The 23,644-nt window shown below is 39.8% G+C and overlaps 1 protein-coding gene across 4 annotated transcripts in view; it reads right to left on the bottom strand.

Moving 5' to 3' along the window:
* Nucleotides 1-231: 231 nt before the first annotated feature.
* The window catches only part of LOC121414336 (SR-related and CTD-associated factor 4-like), a 32,605-nt gene continuing 9,192 nt past the window's right edge, over nt 232-23,644 (bottom strand). The window contains exons 2-14 of one of the 4 annotated variants that reach the window (XM_041607475.1): nt 22,799-22,927; nt 20,697-20,765; nt 19,325-19,508; nt 17,761-17,921; nt 16,982-17,224; nt 16,365-16,447; nt 10,612-10,759; nt 9,386-9,540; nt 6,913-7,268; nt 6,366-6,466; nt 5,350-5,457; nt 4,258-4,432; nt 232-3,653 (exon numbers count right to left, since the gene is read on the bottom strand). In XM_041607475.1, the coding sequence (XP_041463409.1) occupies nt 544-3,653; nt 4,258-4,432; nt 5,350-5,457; nt 6,366-6,466; nt 6,913-7,268; nt 9,386-9,540; nt 10,612-10,759; nt 16,365-16,447; nt 16,982-17,224; nt 17,761-17,921; nt 19,325-19,508; nt 20,697-20,765; nt 22,799-22,927 (5,022 nt within the window). In that variant the 3' untranslated portion in view covers nt 232-543. Of the gene's footprint in view, nt 3,654-4,257; nt 4,433-5,349; nt 5,458-6,365; nt 6,467-6,912; nt 7,269-9,385; nt 9,544-10,611; nt 10,760-16,364; nt 16,448-16,981; nt 17,225-17,760; nt 17,922-19,324; nt 19,509-20,696; nt 20,766-22,798; nt 22,928-23,644 lie in introns of all 4 variants that reach the window. The other 3 variants (XM_041607474.1, XM_041607478.1, XM_041607476.1) reach the window with 3 other exon arrangements.

The following is a 23,644-nucleotide window of genomic DNA, read 5'->3' on the forward strand; positions in this document are numbered from 1 at the left end:
ATGCATTGATGTCATTGCTCCCCCATCTTAGAGGCTGAAGCCATTGACTGGCATGAGTTGGTAATCTGCAGCTGGTGCAACTCTAAATCTGTTTATGGATATTCCTATATCCTCTGAGGGAGGGCGCTATGATATTATGATGTCATGTAAGATTTATTGCTGGTCTGTATCTGTTCGATTTTCAGACTAATGACGAGCTCAGCTGGAATTAGTTTCACTTTTTAAAAATGCAACATATATACTGCTACTTTGTCAAGAATATTTGGGGTTCTTTCAGGCAAAACTATCATTTCCTACATACATGTTGCTGACTTTGATAAAATTAAAAAAAATTACATTTCATTTCAGAACAATTTATACACAACAAAATATTTGGATTATCACAAAGGCACAAAAATGCCTGTGATCCCCAGAGACTGTTGATATTCTATGAGAAAACCTGACAGAGTGCAGATACGGATTTGGTTCATAAAAGCAACCTCACACCATTACAGTGAAAATATAAGTAGAATCATTGGCACTTTTTGCACGGACAAGGAAAGTTCAAGATTCTTCAGGCTTCCCTGATTCTGATTGTCCATCTTTAGACTGACTTTGCTCAGTTTCTACTTGGGCAGTTTCAGTTGGAGCAGGCTCGGATGCTGCCTGTGGCATATCCGGCGATGCCGGCATGGCAGGATCTGGTGGCGGTGCTTCTTCACGGACTGGAGGTTCAGGGTATGGTCCGACTGGTTCATGCTTAGTACTGTCGTTAACAGGCTCCTGAGGCATGTCAGCAACACCAGGAACATCGCCAGGCGCACCTCCGAAGTCTTCCATTGGTTCGGCTGGTGGTGGAACAGATGGAGGAATGGCTGCGGAGGACATTTCTGGATATGCTGGCTCAGTGTCTTCAGTTGGTTTATCGGGTTCATAGCTATCTTCAGCAAAGGATGGCCGTCTAGGCTCTGCTGCCTCAAATGGCTGGGCAGGAAGCACAGCTTGTGGAGTATCTGAAGGTTTCATGATTGCCTCCTGAGGAAGTCCAGGAGCAGAGGCAGAGGCATCCGGAACTGCACCTTCAGCACTTGTGCTTTGATCTACTTCAGAGCTTTGAGGTGGCTCCTTACCGACAGGCTTCCATTCTCCAGGAGGGACTTCACGTCCAGTGTCCCTCTCTCTGTTCCTGTCCCTGCGATAATCTCTGTCTCTGTCACCACGGTCACGATCTCGCCAATCCCTGTCTCTTTCACGGTCTCTATCTCTATCGCGTCCTCTATCACGTTCACGATTGCGGTCTCTCTCACGATCTTGCCAACCCCGGTCTCTCTCCCTTTCTCTGTCTGAATCCCGATCACGTCGTGAATAACGATCATCTCTGTCACGGGAAAATCGATCATCACGATCTCCACGATCTTTTCTCCACCCCCTTTCTTGGTGATCCCCTTCCTCTGGTCGGCGGAAGTCCCTATCTCGTGGACTCTCATGCATCCTCATGTCAACATCCCTGCCAAACCCTCCACTATCTCTTCCACCTTGGTCATTACCACCTCTGTTCCTATTTCTCCACTCTGGTTGGTTTACATCTTGCCAGCGACTTGGGAACTTATTCCCTTCATCCGGAGCAGCATTACTCCATCTACTAGGTGCTCCACTTTGCCTTCTTGGATCTTCATCTCTCCTATTTTGCCCTTCACGTTTTTCAGGTAAGAGTGGAGGAACATTTGGTCCAGGCCTCTTGGGTTGGTCGTTCATGTCCGGAGGCATTCCTTGGTTAGGAGGAGGAATTCCTTGGTTTGGAGGAATTCCTTGGTTTGGAGGGATTCCTTGATTTGGAGGAATTCCTTGATTCGGAGGAGGCATACCTGGATTCGGAGGTGGCATACCTGGATTTGGTGGTGGCATCCCTTGATTAGGGGGACGCATGCCCTGATTTCGTGGCGGCATACCCTGTGGACGCATCATACCTGGCAGTGGCCCTCGAGGATTCCCCATTCCTGGGGGTGGAACACGCATTCCACTATTTGGAGGGTACTGGACACCTCCAGATGGACCAGCTATCCTTACATTCTGCATGGGAGGACCTACACGGATCTGCATACCCTGAGGAATTCCTCGATGCATCATTGGTTGCCCGACGATGGGACGCAACATACGTAGTGCAGGTCCAGCAAATCTGTTGACGTCTCCAAACTCTGGCCTCATCGGTCTTCCTGGCATTCCAGGTCCAGGAAGCCGGAATCTCTGCATACCTGCCATATCTGGTCTCAAACCAGGTCTTTCCCCAAACATCATCTGCAACTTGTCTAAGCCAACATCCTGATCATCAGGCTTCTCAGGCGTTCGCCTATCAGGGTTTCCTCCAACTGCTCCATGATTTCCTGGCCCTTGCCTTTCTGGTACTCCTAGTCGAGGACCCATACTCCCTCCCACTTCTGGCAAATTGGGTTTGTCCTGCCTATCCGGTTGTCCAACTGCAGAAGCATCTTTGGGTTCAGCTCCTGGTTGCTGGTTATTTCCTTGGCCTGAGTTTGGTAGTGCAGCAAGACCAACTGGTCTCAATCCTCTAATACCAGGTCCAAGAAAAGGCCTAGGAGGCGTCCCCATTCCTGCTACTTGAGCAGGTCGGACCTGAACAGGTTGCGGCCTTGCATTCTTCAAGATTCCATGTAACTTCGGGGGTTCAGTCTTAACTGCTGAAGCCTCTGACACTGTCTTTTGGATTGCTTCTAAAGCCTGTGGAGTGAGACCCAGAAGATTTGCATTATTCATTAATGACTGGATAGGACGGACAGCTGCTATTGAATTTGCTGCTGAAGCTGCTGTGATAGAAGATGCAGGAGGGATAGGTTGGAACATAGATGTTCTGGGAGGTGGCATCCTTTGCCCTGGAATCATTCCAGGATTAACAATCAAACCCTGTGTCACTAAGCCTGGTAGGTTGAAACGAGGCCTCATACCACCCGTCATTACAAATGAAGGTTGTGAAGTAACCATTGAAGTTGTTAATCCAGCCATGCTATTGTTTGTGGGAGCTACATCTTCGCTTGCTTCTGTCTTTGGCTCTGCGACTCCGAGAGAGATGCCTGGCGGTGGTGGTTTCTGGGCCTCTTGAGGTGCTGCAGTGGCAGCCGTTGCCTGACTGACACTTGGCATAGAGGGTGGCATGGCTTGTGGTATTCCAGATGGATGTATCATTCCAGCTGGAGGAGGAACACCAATCGGTGGTGGCTGTCCTGGAACGAATCCTGGAGGGAATCTATAACCTTGAGTGGCCATCTGACCAAAGCCAACAAACGGAGGGAAGACGCCACCAGGCATGACAGGCATGCGTACCATCTGGGGTGTAGGAACTGCAGCTGGAGTGGTGACAGTGGAGGCAACCTGAGGCTGTGTTGCCATGGGTGCCATCGGGGTTGGTATGGCTGCCATAGCTGGTACCTGGGTGGCTGCAGGAAGGACGGCCGGTGCAGAAGAGATCTGAGGTTGTGCTGGAGTCATCACTGGCATGCCTGGTAAGGGAGGTGCAGGGATAGTGGCTGCTACAGCCATTGGAGGAGGCAGTGGAGCAGGTGCTACCGTGGTAGGAATAGGAGTAGTAGCAGCAGCAGCTGCACTGGCAGAAGCTGCAGCCTCTTCTGCTGCCTTCAAAGCAGCTGCATGAGCGGCTTGGGCTGAAATAAAACAAAAGTAAACAAAATATTTTCAAATATTTCCAAAAAATCTGGTATCAACTCAATACAATATGCTCCTAGTTCTCAGCAGATGTTTCCATTCTAAATTTCTCAACTTCAACAAACCAAATCTGAGTCTACCTTAACAATAAAATCTTCCTGCGGGGGGCTGATTGTGACCCTCTGGTACGCGGTATCTAAATTATGCAACATTTTGTAAGTGCATGCAGACCCAAAATTGCTCAAAAATGTGAATTTGTCGACAATTCCAATGCAAATAGTGTTTTTAGCCAAAATTCATAATTGTATCATTGTTTTTCTTTTTACTGATTACAATAAATTAATTCCATCTTATATATGGTCAAAATAAAATCCCTGACATTGTAGAAACAATAACAAACAGAAAGGCGTAATTTAGCAAATAAATTTGATGTTGAATTTTTTTTACAGTACATTTGATCAGATTCCTATAAAGAGTCTTTGAACCCAAATTAGCCCACACCATAAGGAGGGGCTGATTCAACCCCCCCCCAGTCTTCTTGGGCATCGAAATGGCCCAGTCTAGCGTCAATTTGTACGTATCATGTAAAATAAAAATGCTAACCTTCTCTGATTTCCGGGGGCAACGTGTCTTCATCGATCATGGCTCCTTGCGCGATGACGTCATAGTTACCGCTTGAAGGAAGCTCTTCCCACGGGATGTAGCTAACGCCCTTCTCAACTTCCCAGTACTCTTTGTAGTTTGCATCCTTCATGCCCTTACCCAGGGCCCATGCAACCTAAGCAGGAATCAACATTAGAGTTAGGCAATATTTCATTTGGTAAAAGGGTTAGGCATTCACAATCTGAATCATTCATGCCCTTACCAATGGCCCACTCAACCCACAATAAGTAAATCAACCTTAGAGTTAAGCAAAATTTGAATTATTCATGCCCCGTTTAATACCTACCAATACTTTTCTTCAAAATAAGCCTCATTTTGCAGCTATATCACCATTTATACCCAACTGTTTGCTCATCTTTTTATACTTCCCGTTATCTTAACCCATTTAAATTTATTATTTAAGACTTTATCTCACATGGCCAGTGCTGATTTTATTTTAAATTGAATTATGGAAAACGTTTGTTATACATTAATACATCTTCTAATTAAAATTCTAAATTTCTGTGGTCCCAAAAGATTTTACTAAGGCAAGGTTACCTGTAGACATAAAGAGCACGAGACCAGAAGTAGTATAGATCGAATGGCAGTTAGACCACGTGGTATAATTGCTGTTTGGTCTACACATTTGGTCTCAAGCCCACTTGGTCTACTTTTCATTTTTTACTGTCAAATGATAATTTATTCATAAACAGTACAATAAACCATGGTGTTAGACCGAGAGACTACTAGATGAAATGGATATGGTCAAATGGTAAACAGTCTAAAAAAAAAGTCATTAGACCAAATGGCTGTAGATGATATAGGATAAGGCCATGTGGGATGAGACCCCATGGCAAGTGTAGACCAAGTGGCGATTTACTGTAGAGACATTCCTGACTAATGGGACACCATTTCTAGACAGTTCTTGGATGAACTATTTGAAGATAAACTAGGATTAGACCATATGGGATGAGACCAAATGGAAAATAGACGAAGTAAGAGTAGACCAAGTGGCAAAATTTGACCCGTAGGACACCATGCGTAAACACTCACCCTCAGATTATTGCCACGGAATCTTGTGTCTTTTATTTTCTTCAGGGTTTTGTTGGCTTCATGTCTCTTTGCCATGCACACATAGGCACATCCTCTTGTCCCAATGATCTGTATAACAAGAAAAAAAAAACATCCGTAAATTAACTGTAATAAATCTAGTAGTAATAAACAAAACATTCATAGTGTGCCATCTTTTAAAGGGGAATCCAGCCTTGGCCTTAAACAGTTGTGTTGGGAAGGAGAAAAATAAATTATACAGAATGGTGAAAGTTTGAAAGAAATCGGCCAAGCAGTAAGAAAGTTATAGCTACTTTAAAATTGAAATCACTAATACTATGTAGATTCCAAATTGGCAACTGGGTAATTAAATTATGACAAGGGGCAAGGACAACTTTCCCATAGGCCATGTACTTTATTAGCCGGGATTTGTGGTTTTCTCCTAAGTACCCATTCCCCTGGGGCAGTAATCTAAATATAACCCAGGTAGTATATTGTTTTATGTCCTCATGAAAGAAAAATTTAATTTGAAATAAAACTTTTGGGAAACATGACATTTTAGCCATAATATATATTGGAGTCCATGGAAGAGTAGTCCTTGCCTTACATCACTATGACATCACATATGCTGCCACTTTGAAGTCTCCATGGGTAAAGTGATTACCAGTATTTACAACTTTTAAAAATTCATAACTTTCTTGTTGTTTGTCCAATATTGTTCAAACCTTCACCTATCAACTTGTCTGATTTTTCTTTTTCTTATACAAACAAGTTATTTATTTATTTGGGTTGGATTCCCCTTTAAGAAAACTAATCTGAGGTACAGATGGCTAAGTAAGGACTTACAAAAAATTTATTTGTATGTTTCATAAAAGGACTGAAGCGTTAAGTCATATCTCTTCTACCAGTGACCGAGGTTGGTCTGATGGAGAGAACGATGGACTGCTAAAATAAAGAAATGTGTTTGAAATTCAGTGTCACACAAGTTATACTGTGCGAAAAAAAGAAGAATGACATACCTCGACTGAAACGATCTCTCCATATTCCTCGATAAGTGTTCTGATGTCCGACTCGGCTATATTCTTACCCAGACGACCTAACCACAGCGTTGTACTACACACTGCACAGAAAACACCAAGAGGGAAAAATGTTTCGATCAAAAGAAGTACACAATTACATCAACTCTACCACTGTGCAAATTGTTGTGGATATTGCCCGATTGGAAGGGGTGGGCAGGGGTAAAGCGGAGATCAAAACCTAGATTGAGCATTTTTGGCATTCTAGCTCTACATGTATATCTCACCTTTTAATTCACATAATTTGACGAAGTATACTTTGCAACAACAGTTGACATGTTTGTTATGTTTTAATTGCAAATATATAGTTACACTGTTTCTATTCCTCTTTTTCGGCTCTGAATTCGTACTGTTTGGATGGCCTTTCATATTCTTGAACACTAATCATATTTTTTTCCGTAAATTGTTGGCAGCTCTGAAAATGAGTACAAAGCTACACATACACGCACAGAACAAGATGCAAAAAGATCTCTTGAAATTTTGTTCTTACCACTAAGATGTTTTTCCTTGATGGATGGAAGACCCTTCTTTTCTCTTTCCTTCAGTTTTTCCCTTTGGCGCTCCTCCTCTTCTTTCTCCTTTCTTCGTTCCTCACGTTCCCTCTCTCTTTCCCTCTCTTTCTCTCGATGTCTCTCCTCTCTATCCCGGTCGCGATCCCTATCGCGGTCACGGTCCCTGTCTCGGTCCTTCCGATCGCGGGAGCGTGATCTCCGCTTGCGTGACCGACTCCTGGAGCGAGATCGTCGTTTCCGCTTCGACCTAGACTTGGACCTGGATCTTGAGGTAGACCTAGATCTTGAACGAGACCGGCTTCGTGAACGTCTGCTCTTCTTTGGAGTATGCGATCTAAGGAGTACATATCATTAAAAATAATCATGTTACACATCCAGAAGTGGTTATTATACAAATAATGCATCAATGAAATTTAACATTGTTGATTACCCACTACAAGCTTCATTATACTTCTTTTTCCACAAAAAGCATTCTACTGCTATTGATCATTAATTCATCCTAGTTAATGAGAATATGTCAATGTTGAAGGTAAAAACCAGTAGTTGTAGCAAACAATTAATTCATTAGAAAGTATTTTAAATCAAGGCTAATTGTCAAAATATTATCATACATCTAGATCTGGTACGTTAATGTAAAATAATCTTTGTAAAATCGTGAAATCTTAGCTCAAAATTGATTGACACAGAAAAGCATATGTGGGACAGTGTATTAATATTGCTTCAAAAATACCTTTCATTTGATGGAATTCTATGCTTATTTTGCTAATCTCTCAGCAATTACGCATTTTCTTCCAGAGCTATTTGGCACTTATTTTTAATTTATACATATAAACACTTGGGTGGTAATTTCGTGGGATTCCGTTCGAACTCAATTTGAGATCGTTATTACAACAGGTATTTATCTTTTAAGATCACGTTTAGAATAACAGTTTAATTTGTCAATTTTTCTCTCTACACTAAAGCCAAAAAACAGAAACCACTATGTTATGTTTGCGATGTAATGAAAAAAGTATCATATTCGAATCAAATCAAAATCAAGAATGAGCAAAGTTTCTATCTGCGAGTGATAATTGAAATAATGAAATGTGATAGAATCCTTGCAGGGCATTCACGAAATGTGGTTCAAATGCAAGTGGATCTAATATCAATCTTCTGTTTGACAGGTAATTAAAAATTCGCAACTGATTGCAGGTCTGCTTCTTGCAAAAAAAGTAAAATTAATTTTTATTCTATAGGTTTTCCCGTCCAATTTCATCAGGGTTGCATTTAAATTAATGAAAGGACTTTCAAATTCGAAATATTTTGTCAACCCTCTGCACACATGGTTCATTTTCATTTATTCATCATTTAATTCCGTTCTATATCATTCCTTTGAATTTGGTAGAAATTTAATTTAGGGAGAAATTCGTTCAAATTAATGGCCCAAAGTCGTCATTTAATTTCGCAACGACGAACTGATCGTTTAATTTCACCCAAAATACCATTTTCAATTTCATTAATCGGCACACATATTTGCACTTTAAACGTCCAATAATTTTATTCCATTATGTTTGAAAAAGACGTAATTCATGTAACACTTATAGGATATGGTTGTGAACGGTTATTCTTTTAGTGATTAATGAGTGGGTGCACGGGCGGATCAAGGATTTCCAAAAAAGGGGGCATTTTCCCTTGGAATTTGACGAGCAAAACCGAAGGTTTTTAACCAAAGAATAAGGGACGGTCCACGATTTTTTTAAATTGTGGCTCTCAAGGGGGGGGGGGGGGGGGGGCACGGACACGAGCCGGGTGTGCCCCCCCCTGGATCCGCCAGTGAGTGGGTGGATGACCTATGCCAATGGTGGGTATTTTTTTCATCATCTTGTTCTTTTTTTATTTCACATAATTGTAAATTATATCGTTGTGGGGAAGGGATGGTATTGACCACGTTCTATAGTTGAATGAAAGTGGAAAAACGAGTTGTTGTTCCAATGATGGTTTTTCAGATGGATGATACATTTCAGTATAATGGTAAACATCCAATTAAGAAGTAAAACCCATTTCCATAATCATTCAAATGAAGTAAAAAAATTTAAAAAAATAAAAACGAAAAACACTGTGCATATCCTATAAGTGATCGCATATTAATGATTTTGAATTCCTAAACATCCGCAAGGAGGGTACCGTTGCGAATTTGAAAACACCTCTTCGGCTATTTGAATTTGATCGATCTTTATACTTGTTTAAATGAAATAACCATGAAAGCGCGTGCCAATATGATTAAATTAAATAAATTATTTGGGTATTTAAATGTTGATCTCATAGGTCATTCGAATTAGTTGAAAATTGAACCATTACATCATTAAATCGGTTGAAATTTTGACGAAATTGGACGGGAAAACCTATATTTACAATTGATGTATCAATTGTAATTTGTATCAGAAAAGTGCAACTGATGGCAAAATAAAGTACCTGCTTCTATCTCTCCTAGATCTCTTAGATGATGATGACGATTCCTCCCGTCTGTACTCCTCGACCTCATCTGACCTGTAGTACTCCTCTCTCTCTTCAACTTCTTCTTGTTCTTGTTCTGCTTCTATCTCCCCCGGTTCAGGAGCCGTATTTACCTGCTACACAAGAGGAATACTGTATCTTCAACATGTGACATGGTTTGTGGAAAGCCAGAATCAGAATTGATTCTATCATCAATGTATCCCCATTCATTCATCATTTTACTTTTTTGTGATTCATATCATTCACCCAGGGTAATCACATTTTCCGTGAAGCTTTAATAATTCCGTTCTTACTGAATTCTTTGTTGTTGTTTTTCCCCATTCAAAGTATCCCGGAAACTCCAAAAGCACTTCATGAAATTGATCGGTTACCGAAGGAACTCCGCTCCTCAGCCAATACAAATCAAGGAAAGATGTCATACCTGACAACTTGTCAGACGGGAAATGTTGATGCATTGATCAATTCAAGTCGATTCATTTCAACCAGGGATATATTAGAAAGAATAGGAATGTACCAGCATGCTTCAACCCCATGTGACGAGCCGACGACAAGATAATGTGTTTCAAACAGATGTTTGAACAATGACATTCAGATGTGTCAATCATAGGAAGATTTTTTTTCAGAGTCAGATTTCCAATTAGCTTGTCCAGTTCTTAATGATGCATCAGTACGTTTTGTGGGCACAATGGGAATCAGCAAACAGAAAGAACCATCATTCGAATAATAGTAAAAGTTAATTATCCCAGATTCACACAAGAACACGCATAAATTACTGTACAAATTATGTTCATAATTATACATCTTTCATAATGAGTGAGTTCTAAAATAACGCAAATTGTCAGAAGATGCTGAAATTAGTCAATTTTATAAGTAGTTAAAAAAATTTATGTCTTTTTTCATGAATCTTATGTATTATTTTGGAACGCAAATATCACAAGGGCTTATCTTTTCGCTGTCCATAACCTATTTGAAATTTGTAAAAGAAATTGATCCAAAAACCAATGCTTCGAGAGACAAAGTAGTAAATACATCGGCATGCCACATGGGATGTCAGTGATTGGCATGCCTTTGTATTCCGATAGATTTTCAAATGCACCGTGTCTGAGTTTCCGATCCTTTCTAACACATCCCTGTTTTAACTGCATGTAATTGTTCGAACAGAGATCAGGATAGGGAGAACCCACCTCTTCTTGTTGGAAATGCTGTTGTTGTTGCTGCTGCTGAGGTTCTGGATAGGTTGGCTGTGGCTTGACTTGATCCTGAGACTCAGCCTGCTGTAGCTGATGGGTAAGACGCTGAACTGCCTCCAAGCTTGCCTGTAAGCTGGGGATCCTATGAGACGAAAGTAAGGTCATATGTGAAGAGGTTTCATTTTCAATTTCATATACAAATTTTATCACAATTAACTTCTTTTCATAATTAATAACATGATTTTTTCAAATTGCTGTATTCACGTTTTCTTGTGATTTTATCTGCTAAAGACTTGTACAATTTCGCTTAAGCTGTGAACCATTATCCTCCTCCTCATCATCATCATCCTCATCATCATCACCATCATCATCATCATGATCATGATCATGATCATGATCATCAAATGATTGGTGGCGCTTCAACAGCGACATTTACCTCACTTCGAGTTCTGTTTTCATCCTTTATTTTCATTGTTTTGGATCATGACTGTGTCTTTTACTGAGCTGCAATTGTGTGACTATACCATTTTCTAACGTTTTGAGTGATATTTTGTTAACGTCTTGTATTACTTTGGGCAAACATGGATCTTTCGATGCAAGTTCGTTTGTGTCTAATTTTTCACCTTGCTCATATCGCTCACTGTATAGTACCTTTGAACTCTCCCGCCAGTGTAGCCGGCTTGGAAGGCCAACGACCCCCGCTGTTATTTACTGAACATGGCTATAACGTACCCAGGAGGCCAGTATACATGTATAGTACTGATGAATTATATCACTTACGCTCGAATAATGTTCCTATTCATGAAGATATTCTAACGACAATCCAAGAATTAGGAATATCAAGGATAAGAAAACGTAAGCGTGGATGTCGTGGAGGTCGTCAAGTTCGACGTCCTATATGCACTGTCATTGGAAATCGTCCATTCCCTAAACGCTACGAACTACGACCAAGGTATCTAGCTAATATTAATAGGACCAGTAAATTAGGAACACATTTACCATCATTTTATCTTTGCAATGCCCAGTCCTTACAACATAAACTTGATGAATTGCATGCTACTGTTTCTATTCTTGATGTCGACATAATTGCCGTCACTGAGACATGGTTTAAGATAGATACACCCTTGGAGTACATTTCATTGCCAGGCTTTATGACATTTTCAAAACCTAGATGTAATAGGTCGGGAGGAGGGGTGGCCTGTTATATGAAACCAGAGCTCAAACCTAAGCCTGTCTCTTTATTTCAACCCCCTGATCATCTTGAGGTCATATGGACTCAATGCCGACCTCGTCGTTGACCTCGAGGTATTTCGTCTCTCTTTGTGGCAGTGATCTACTATCCACAACCAGACAATGAAGTTGCTACTCAATTGATTGAACATATGCAATTCACAGTAGATCAGATTATGACAAAGCATCCAGAAGCAGGTATCGTTTTCTTGGGGGATTTTAACTTGCTTGACTTGAATCCCTTTCTTTGTGACGCCAAATTTCGCCAAGTCGTTAACAAGCCAACCAGAGGTGAACGGACGCTGGACAAGATCATTACCAATTTACATAGCAGATACAATGAACCGAACATCCTCGCACCTCTTGGTCGAAGCGATCACTCAAGCGTTTACTGGACTTTCAATGAATTTGTTCCCAACACAAATAAGCTATCCGTAAGAACATCACGCCCAATGAAAGATAGCGATGTGAGGGCATTTGGACAATGGATCCTTAATCATAATTGGGACGAGCTTTATAACCAAGATTGTGTTTCTGAACAGTGCACCCAATTCTACGCTACACTGCATTCGGCCATGGAAAAATACTTTCCTCTTCGTAAAGTTAAGCTCCACCCCACAGATAAATGCTGGATGACACCATACATCAAAACACTAATAAATGCTAGACAAAAAGCATTTAAGAAGGGGGACAAGGTCGCTTTTGCTCGGTACAAAAACCAGCTTTCACGAGCAATTAAAGATGCAAAACGGTCTTTCTATTCAAATAGAATTCAGAACTTGAAAAGGGAGGATCCGGCTGGCTGGTACCGTGGGATCCGTAAAATGACGTCAAATGACCCCCAGCCAATAACAATAACTGTACCTGATGTTGAACCTGACAATGAGTTTGAGATTGCTCAGCGCATCAATGGATGTTTTGCCTCCTATTCTGCTGACCTTCAACCTCTTGATCGTCGACTGCTACCCTCCTACTTACCATCTCGTCACCCTGTACCACTTGTACAGCCATGGGAGGTGCACAGGCAACTAAAAGCGATAAATCAATCACGAGCTGGTGGACCCGATGGAGTAAATGCCCGCATCATCAAGAAATTCGCTTATGAACTTAGCATGCCTATTTGCTCAATCATCAACAGTTCCTTTTCTTGTGGAACATTCCCTGATGTATGGAAGAAAGCCACAATCACACCGGTGCCGAAATCGTCACCTACTACATTAGACAGCATCAGGCCAATTTCTCTCACTGATCATTTTGCGAAAGTGGCTGAGAGTTTTCTAGCAAAGTGGACACTTGAGGATATGAAGCCTTTCATTGATCGACGTCAGTTTGGAAATCGACGTGGCATGTCAACTTCGCACTGCCTCATCAGTCTCTTGCATGAAATCTACACTAATGCAGATAAGCCGAAGTCGTCATCCACCCTTGTCCTGACAGATTTTGCAAAGGCCTTCGACCACGTGGATCATGGGCTTGCAATTCGTAAATTGCTTGAACTGAATGTTCGCCCTTGTATAGTGGAGCTGATTGGTGATTTTCTCAGCAACAGACAACAACGTGTTCGCTATAGACGTCAACTCTCTGACTGGACTTCAACAAATGGAGGTGTCCCCCAGGGGACCAAACTAGGCCCGATTATTTTCCTGGCCATGATTAACGATGCATGTAATAATCTTGAGCCTATTTCTCCCAATGTCTGTGTATACAAGTATGTTGATGATCTGTCACTGATAGAGTGTCGTGGTAAAGAGCAAGAACCTGCTATCCAAGCGGCAGTCGACCGTCTCTGTGAATGGTCTCACACAAACAAAATGAACCTTAATCCAAAGAAATGTCAAACCGTTGAGTTTTGTTTTACAAGGAATCCAACACCTTCCCCATTAGTCAGAGTCGGAAACGAATTACTCCATCAGGCTGAATGTGTCAAGCTCTTGGGTGTGCGCATTCAAAGTAACCTAAAATGGAGTACACACATATCTGAAATTCTCAAAAGTGCCAACCGCAAACTCTACATGCTACGTCTCCTGAAGAAGTTTGCCCTCCCACCCTCTGATCTTCTCACCATATACACCTGCTATGTCAGACCAGTCACAGAGTACGCGGCCCCGTTTGGAATGCCGGGATTACCAAGGAGGAAGCAAGACAAGTGGAATGCCTCTGGCCGTCTCACCTGCATCACGCGGTTCAATATAGCAGCAGTGCTGACTTTGAATACTACTCTAACTCGCACAAGATGTTCAGTGATACATGGTTACTCTTATGTCTACTTTTTATGAACGAGACCAATAAACTTACAGAGATATGATGGTTATTCAACAAAAAACCCCAACATGGCCAAAGTTCATTGACCATACATGACCTTTGACCTTGATCATGTGACCTGAAACTTGCACAGGATGTTCAGTGATACTTGATTACTCTTATGTACAAGTTTCATGAATAAAATCCATTAACTTTCATAGTTTTGATGGTAATTCAACAGATAAACCCAATTCGGCCAAAGTTCATTGACCTTTGACCTTCGTCATGTGACCTGAAACGCGCACAGGATGTTCAGTGATATTTGATTACTCATATGTCCAAGTTTAATGAACTAGACTAATAAACTTTCAAAGTTATGATGGTAATTCAACAGATACCCCCGATTCGGCCAAAGTTCATTGACCCTAAATGACCTTTGACCTCAATCATGAGACCTGAAACTTGCACAAAATATTCAGTGATGCTTGATTACTATTATGTCCAAGTTTCATGAATCATATCCATAAACTTTCAAAGTTATGATGGGAATTCAACAGATATCCCCAATTCGGCCAAAGTTCATTGACCCTAAATGACCTTTGACCTTGGTCATGTGACGTGAAACTCATGCAGGATATTCAGTGATACTTGATTGACCTTATGTCCAAGTTTCATGAACTAGGTCCATATATTTTCCAAGTTATGATGACATTTCAAAAACTTAACCTCAGGTTAAGATTTCGATGTTGATTCCTCCAACATGGTCTAAGTTCATTGACCCTAAATGACCTTTGACCTTGGTCATGTGACATGAAACTTTAATAGGATGTTCAGTAATACTTGATTAACCTTATGGCCAAGTTTCATGAACTAGGTCCATATACTTTCTAAGTTATGATGTCATTTCAAAAACTTAACCTCAGGTTAAGATTTGATGTTGACGCCGCCGCCGCCGCCGCCGCCGCCGTCGGAAAAGCGGCGCCTATAGTCTCACTCTGCTTCGCAGGTGAGACAAAAACTGGAGGCGATACAAAAGCGAGCCCTGCGAGTTGTATTAGGTGAAAGCTATATATCTTACGAGCAGGCACTTTTTGTTCTCAAACTGCCTTCGCTTGCTGATCGACGTAAGGCATTGTCTCTCTCATTCGCGAAGGACCTGGTGAAGCCAACATCCCATTTCTGCCATCTCTTGCCAACCAGAGACTCGAATATTCGATCAACAAGGCATTCTAGACCATACACACTACCCAAATTCAGGACAAACAGATTAAGAGACAGTGCAATCCCATATCTTGTTAAACTATTGAATAATCTTTAATCATTTTCCACACCCAACTTAATGTTTCCACTATGTCCACTGGATGTTCCCGATTTTGTCTATTGTAACGTACATTTGATAGTCATATTTCAAGAACTCAAGAACTCTGTTCTCTATATGCTTTATTAATTAAACAACTCAGGCACCTCTTTTTTTAATCCAAATAGCCCTTTATGGAAAAAAAAATAATTTCTTTATGACAAATCATACCTACCTGGATAATTTCATACTTCAAGATGTTATTTTTCGTTATCGTTGAAATTTTCCGAATTACGTTAGTTGCACTGGCTTAAAACACGTATTCCAATATAATTTGTTTCTTCCTCTGTTTTCCATTTGTTGCATTATAATTACTATTACCGATGGGTTTTTTTTTCCATGTTTGTTAAATACCCAAACTTTTTAACTTTGTTCCTGTCTCCCTGTCTTCCTCTTTTTCATTCCGTCTTTCGTTCTAACATGTTTTCCTATGTACTTTATTCTTTCTCTGAGGCTTTCTTCTCATATGCTGAGTATTTCAATTTATTTCATATATGTATAATTATTTTGTAGAACAATTTTGATATTTGGCTATTTTGTTCCAATTTGTATATTTTTTAAATGTCTGTATATAAACCATATGTCAACTGAAAGTAATTCAGCCTTTGGCTGCGATTTTCAGTGAGTGTTGAAATAAATAAACCATTCAATCAATTCAATCAATCATCATCATCATCATTGCTATTATTATTATTGGACATTGTGACCGAAAAAACTTATTAGATGGAATAGTCTTGGTTATGGAGAGGTCAGAACAAGGGACTTTGACAGAAAGGAACTGCACATGCAGAGCAGCCAATCCCTTTCGTAGGGACAGCACTGGATCCACTCCCACAACAGGTTGCCCAAAGTGTACTAGTAATGCTCCCTCAAAGCAGTTCATGAGGGAATATCCTCAAAACTTCAAGCTAGAACTTACATTGTACTTGGAGTGGGGGTGATTTCTTTCTTGGACGATTGATCTTCATCTTCTTCATCTCCATAGTCAAAGTCAAGTAAAGCCTATTAAATATATTTAAAAAAAAAACACACAAAAGTAATCAATGAACCGACATTCATATGCATAATAATCAAGGAACACCCCCACAAAATGTATTCCTTCATGCTGAGTGTTGAATGTAGACAACAGGACAATGTTCGGCGAGCCCAGAGAAACAAACTTCATTGAATGTAATATTCATCACCAGACTTCACAATTAAATATCTTCAACCTGGATGAATCTTGAACACTTTGATATGTTCATTTTCTGGCGGGGTCGATTATCATTTGAGAAATACTGTAATTATGGAAACATAATTATGGAGATATATGACATACAGGACATACTCCTTCCATTTTCATGAATATTGGGAAGTTATATATTTGTGGATAAGTATGAGATAGAAATGGTTATAGGAAAATGGGATTCTTTGGTCTGATTATTTACATTTTGGTTTTCAAATATTTCAAATTCCATTTGAAAAAAAAATGCCCTTGAAAGAAAAAATGCCTCTGTACTTTAGACCTTACTAGAAGGGTCTGGACAAAACACTGACCTTGTTAAACCCGGAGGGTTTGGAGTTTGTATTGACTGGCTGGAGAGGTGCGGCCTTCTCCGCCTTGACCGGCGCGTCTCCTGTCCATGCTTGGTTGGTCAATACATTGAGCTGACTGGTCAAGGTCTGCATCTGGCTCAGAAGAGACGTATCGATGCCTGGCGCAGCCTTCGGCACCTGAGACTGCTTCTGAAGCTGCTTCTGCAGGAGCTGCAGCTGCTCGATCTGCTGTTGTTGTTGTTGCTGTCAAAGGCAAAGACATTTCTGGGCTGTTACATTATATCAAAAATGTGAAAAAGTATGATCTTTTAGATTTTGACAAAGGCATCAATCAGCCTTCTCTTGCCTAGAAAGAGTTCTCTTTGGGAATTAGGAGACAATATCAGGGGAGCGTTTCACGAAAGGACTTGTCGGACGTTTTATCCGACAAGTTCCTTTTTATCCGACAGTTACCACAGAAACAGTGACTCTCAGCCAATCAAAATTAAGGAAAGATGTCAGATCTGACAACTTGTCGGACAAAAATGTTGATGAAAGGCTCCCCTGGTCGCCAGCATTGTCATGTTTCTCAAATAGAACTTTTTTCTCAGCTGCCCTAAATATGTTCGGGCACCTAGGATTGCTTTTTAATACTTTGTTATATTCCTTGTCCACTTTTGATAAAATTTTCAGTGTTTTGTCTGATTTGTCTCTGTTTAAGCAATATTATTTCTCAGCCAGGAGTACCCCTTAATAACACAGGTTTGACTGTGTAAAAGCCAGGAAAGAAAGAATCTTACCACTTGTTCGGCAGCTTCACTATGTTTGGAGAGCCAAGAGCCCACATCAGCGGCACCCTTCTCCTGCTTCACCGGTTCAGGCGCTACAGAAGCAGCTACTACTGGGGCGGGTACATGGGCAGCTGGCTTAACTACGGCATCTCCTCCTCCTTTTATGCTACCTGCAATGGAATAGCGAACACAACCAAGAATGAAAGTTAAATTCCAAGTCACTTTTAAATTGATGAACCACTCCCTGGTAATGAGAATAATGAAAATACATGTGTCCTTCAAATGGAAATTGAACCAATACTGGATGAGCAAACCACCGCTTTAATGAACGAGTTTTCATTCATACTGGCATAAACTCTTGGTGGCTTGTTTGAACTCCCTGTCAGTTTTGAGAAACTATATCGAGTGTAATATCTTCTTGTGCCTATGTTCTGGGGAGCTTTTCATTCAACACTTGCCCACTATTGTTACATGCTATCCTTGAACTGATTGGCTCCGAACAAATTAAGTTAGTGAAAATCACTGACTACTTAATTCATGCAACAGTCCCCTTAACTCTTGTTATCTTGTAAAAGATAAGGCCTAACTTCTGAGCTAAAATTATGGGAAGCCAAATGTGTTAATACTATGTTTACACTGTATATTTCACATTTTTACTGTATCCATTGATGCTTTCATGATGAAGGAATTTATTTTAAGTTACCACACAGTTTCTATTTTTTTTATTTTGAGATTCAAGCATTGAATCAACCATAAGATTTAGGTCACAAGTGGCTCCCCATAGTTAAACAACAGGTTAAGACACAAGTCCCCAGTTTTCTGTTAATTCTGAAATGCAAAGTATTGAGTTTTTCAGTGCTGTACTAAACATCAAATTTTGTATTCTCCGGTGACATGTACAAAACAGAAAATGCCAATTTTTATGAAAATTGAAATCTTGGAAAAGCTTTAAACACACTGGACAGTATGCAGTATGAGAAACGCATCCTTAACACTGTGAAAGGTTCGATCGGCAGATTTTTCACTGTTGCAGAGCTGTGTTCTATTAGATTTTCCTAAAATATTCACAATTTTTTTACTGTGATAAGTGACATGGTTTGCTCAAGCACACTATGTTTTGGGGAGGTAATAGGTAGTTCAGGTACAGTAACAATAATATTGGATGGCTTTATTTAATGGAATACCAGAAACATTTCCATTTGTTGGAATCACCCAGTAGTACAATTCATGCAATATTCATTCTAATTCATGGAATATGTCTGGGTCCAGTAACACAAAGGTTTAGCGATTGATCGTACGCTTCATTTTTACGACTGATCGTATATCGTAGTCAATGCAATCAATCGTTTAAAAATGTTCTGCGATCATTGCTGTTACAGGCTCCTGGATCCTGTAACACAAAGGTTAGCGATTAACCGTTTGCTCGATTTTCACGATTGATTGTACATTGTAGTCAATGGAATCAATCGTAGAAAAATGTTCTACGATCATTGTTAAGCTTTGTGTTACGGGACCCTGGTGTCCCATTTTAAGCTTCTACATAAAGGCTCACTTATCCTGCATTGGTCCTTACCGGGGTTTGCCATGTCCAGGAGGGGCTGGATGACTTCTTCACCAAACACCGCATTCTTCTGCCAAAGGTTCAGCACTCGTACAATCTTGGCTCGGTCATCTGTAGGACACTTGAACAGGTGCTGAAACGTGCCATGAATGTTCTTGGCAAACCGGGGAGCAAAGACATCCTTCTCTGCTCCAAACTAAATTAGAATAGCAAAAAAAAAAACAAATGCTTGTTTGAGTAGTTTTGTGACTCCCAAAATCTAAACAAAAAGTCAATCACTTCCAGATGTATCAGCTTTTTTTTTTTATAAACAGGAGCAAACTGTCCAACATTATGTGTGGTCTCTCGTTGACTGCATGTTATAAATAGCTGAAAAATGTTCTAAAAAATATATATTTTTTTATGTTTCAGATCACCACTATTAATACAGAGAATGAATTGGACTATAATTTAATTAGTACAGAGAAACTGAAATATTTTAGAGAGAAAAGTACTTGCTTTGCTACTTGGTATCATAATTGGTGTGGTATGAATGAATAGAGTGGTGAATTATTATTTATCATTCAAGTCGGCCTATATTACCAGACTACACAGCTAGAATGTTGCATTATGGTTTAATGAACCTGGCCAGATGTGAGTAGTTGAGGACCTAAGGTGGTGCTTTTACGGCTGCTGGTTAGTTTCTCTTTTAAGTTGATCCCTCAAATGGTACTTCACAAGAACAAGTTTTGAGATATGTGACCTACATGTAGGTCACCTTTGATCTTGTGATCCCCCCCCCAAAAAAAAAAATATATATATATATATATATATATATATATTATTTGAGCTGCTAAGAGTAATATAACAAAAATAAAACACTGAAAATTTCAGGAATTTGATTGAGGAATAACAAAAATTTTGATATTTTGAGACAGTTTGGCATTATGTTGATAAAACAGTTTAATTCATATCTTCATTGAATATGCAATGAGCCAGCTGATGATGTCATCTCCTAATTCTTTATACATGTACACATGTATTTCATTGAAACTACATGTATTCAAATTGTATCAAGATCGTAAAAATGGGACTGCCAACTGATTACTGTGTAAGATCATCGCTGCTGAAACTTGACTTGTCACATGGGCGACATGAATACATGTATGAAATAATTATTTCAATGATAATAATTTTATAAATAAAATGAGACAAAAAGCAGGAAACTTGACATCATATCAAAGCTATATTCACAAAATATTGCTATAATTGAAATTCAAAAGCATCCATTAAAATTTGATGAAATTTTCAGCATTTGCGCTCTGTTGGTTTTACTCGCCTTTTTACATTTTATTATTTACAGCCAGGATTACATAAAAAAAATGTAATTTTTTTTAAAGCTTACCTGATGCCTTGATTGCCTAACAATTGAATCAATCACGTAGAGACCTGGAACCTTGTATTCAGGCTTGCACTATACGACAGAAGAAAGAAAATCATAACATCTTTTAATGTTATTACAAAGATTGGCAAGGCATCAATCCACAATCTGCAACTCTCCACCCATCCCCGACCATGAGGTTTCGAAAAGCAACCTCAAGGTCGGGCATGTATTTTCCATATTCCACAATTGGTCACTCATGATATCCACTCGTCAATGCAAGTGCCCCCCCCCCCCCCGGTTCATTACCATGTATACCCCCCCAAAAAAATTTTTTTCCAAAAATCACAGCATGTGAAACACACTCCTTGTACAGCTTAAGAAAATAAAAAAATTACTCTTGAGGCATGCAAATTCAGTGGATTCATGATACAGTGCATCACCTATACATGTACGTGTAGGTTGCAGCGCAGATGCCGAAATGCACAACACCTTATGGGGAAAAAAGACAACATTGAAATAAACCTCTTTGGCACACGCAGCATGCATGCAATTATGCTGCACTGCCGCTTGCATACATCCTGTCGACACGGGTCTCGGAGGTGGGAGATAAATTTGCCAGATATTTCTTTGCAAAATTTCCATTATTTTCAGTAAATTCTCCCACTGCTTTTCTGATTGTTAAAAGGCAGACAAGGCAGTGCAGTGGATTGTAAACACATACAAGAACACACAAAGTCATATTACAGTATACAAGCACTGTGCGCTGCATGCCCCTGCGATGTCAACACCAAAGTTTAAATAAATATGACCTGTCTGCTGCAATTGAAAGGTGGAACACCGTATTGCGAATCCATCAAATTGAATAAAGGACTAGTTCACTCTGATAATAACCAGAGAAAGAAATTAAAGAAATTTTGTTATAAAAGTGTTTGATCAAAATCAATCAGAAGTATATAGAGTTAGCAATTTAATAATGAACATTTTTATTTTCTGAAGTCAAAGATGAGCAGCTCCTCCATATGGAATTTGTTAATTTCCCCCAAAAAAAATTTGCTCAAAAAAGTTTGATTTTATTTGTCCGGTAGATGTATCATCACATGCATCATTTTACACCCTTTTTTAATAAGAAAAATATTTGCATGCATTATATTCCATTAAAAATTGCAATTTATGGAATAGATATTACGTGAACATGACATTTGAGAAAAAGGAAAAAATAAATGATCTCTCTTGTTCTTTGATGAATTTTATCTAACCTTTAACAAATTAAAAAAAAAGGAAAAATAAATGATCTCTCTCGTTCTTTGATGAATTTTTATCTAACCTTTACCAAATTGAATATTTTCTGTCATTTTAATGCTTAAAACCACTCATCAGGGTGAACTTGCCCGTTTTAATGGGGGAGGGGGCGTTGGTCCAATTGACCCCTCCTTGACAAATTTTGTGACTACGCCACTGCACAATTCTTCTTGACCACAATGTTTTACTTTAAAGTCTTGCGGCTTGCGCAAGCTTATTCGTGATGCTCGGGTAGGCAGTTCCAAAATTATGAAACATGCAAATATAGCAAATATGCATGAGCGCGATAGTGCGAGATTCGGCATAAAGGTAAAAGAAAGATGCACTCTATTGAACGAGTTGTAGCCGAGTTGAATAGAGGATCTCTTTCTTTCACTGCATGCAAAATCGAATAAGAATATTAGAATATTCGTATTGCAAGTTGCCACAGATAAGCATAACTACGAATAATCAATTTTTTCCATGTTAATCTATGAAAACAAGTAATGATTATTGAAAGCGAAAAGAAAAATTCTCCTTAATCACGCATCTGATCTGTAGCAGCCATACGCATAATAGCCAGTTAGTCTTACGAGTATAGCACCTGTAATGCATTGAATCCTTAGTTTTATAGTGGCGTCACCGTGTTCCTGACCATGCAACAGTACATTACGGATGGTACATGTTGTTTTCCAGCCGTTTTGGATAAAACAGCGGAATTTTCACTAAGAAAAAACGGAAATGGAACACAGGAAAAAAGCGGAAATTGTAATCGGTCTTAAAAATGAAAATAGCGGAGATTTCACAGGCCTGATTACAGCCTTACCTGAATCCACATACTATACCTTTTGTATGAATTTTTCTACACTTTGCACCACATGTTTGTAGAGTTTGATAGCTTTGATAGCAGACTTAGTCACAGAGGTCATCTTGGCCCTTGAGATGGGAGGCTTGACCTCATACAAGCTGGACAGCTAGAGAGAAATAGAGAAAAAAAATAACATTGAGCACTTATGAGGTGCCATTTATCTACGTGTAGTTGCCTATTCAATGGTACACTATATATTACTCAGGCTTTATCTCCAGCTGGCCGGGGAGGTGGGGGGGGGGGTGCACTTCCATTGACGAGTACTTGGTGCATTCAAGGAATTCATCCTGCCGGGTACCCATTCGCCTCACCTGGGTTGAATGCAGCACATAGTGGATCAGTTTCTTGCTGAAGGAAATTATGCCAAATTCTTTTCAAAGTTCGGAAAGAAGACTGATCCAGAGGGCCACAATGCTCCACATTAGATATTCATTTTCTATTAGAAATTATTATTCTCTGTTTTCCATGTCATGAATTCTGTTCCCACTTGGATCAATGTATTTCCTTTTACTCATGAACAAACAGTGTTTGCACGAATCAAAGGCCTATATTATGTTGGTTTGCCTCAGAGCCCCTCTCGTTAATTCATCTTGGAGTTTTTCATTGTGTTTCTTTCCCCCCATTTTCCATGTTATATAAAAATGTGCTCTATGAAAAAGTGACTTGTTGTTAAAATAAAAACAAATGCATGCAAATCCCATACTGATAAAAACTGTTGTTTTCAATGTTATTTCTGGAGTACATGCGGAGGTGGGTCAATCCATGTCAAATCAACCAATGCTTGTCACCCAACCCTCTTCGATTTTCTCTTAACTCGCACCAA

Source organism: Lytechinus variegatus, chromosome 4 (genome assembly GCF_018143015.1).
Source record: "Lytechinus variegatus isolate NC3 chromosome 4, Lvar_3.0, whole genome shotgun sequence".
In the NCBI taxonomy this organism is placed as follows: domain Eukaryota; kingdom Metazoa; phylum Echinodermata; class Echinoidea; order Temnopleuroida; family Toxopneustidae; genus Lytechinus; species Lytechinus variegatus.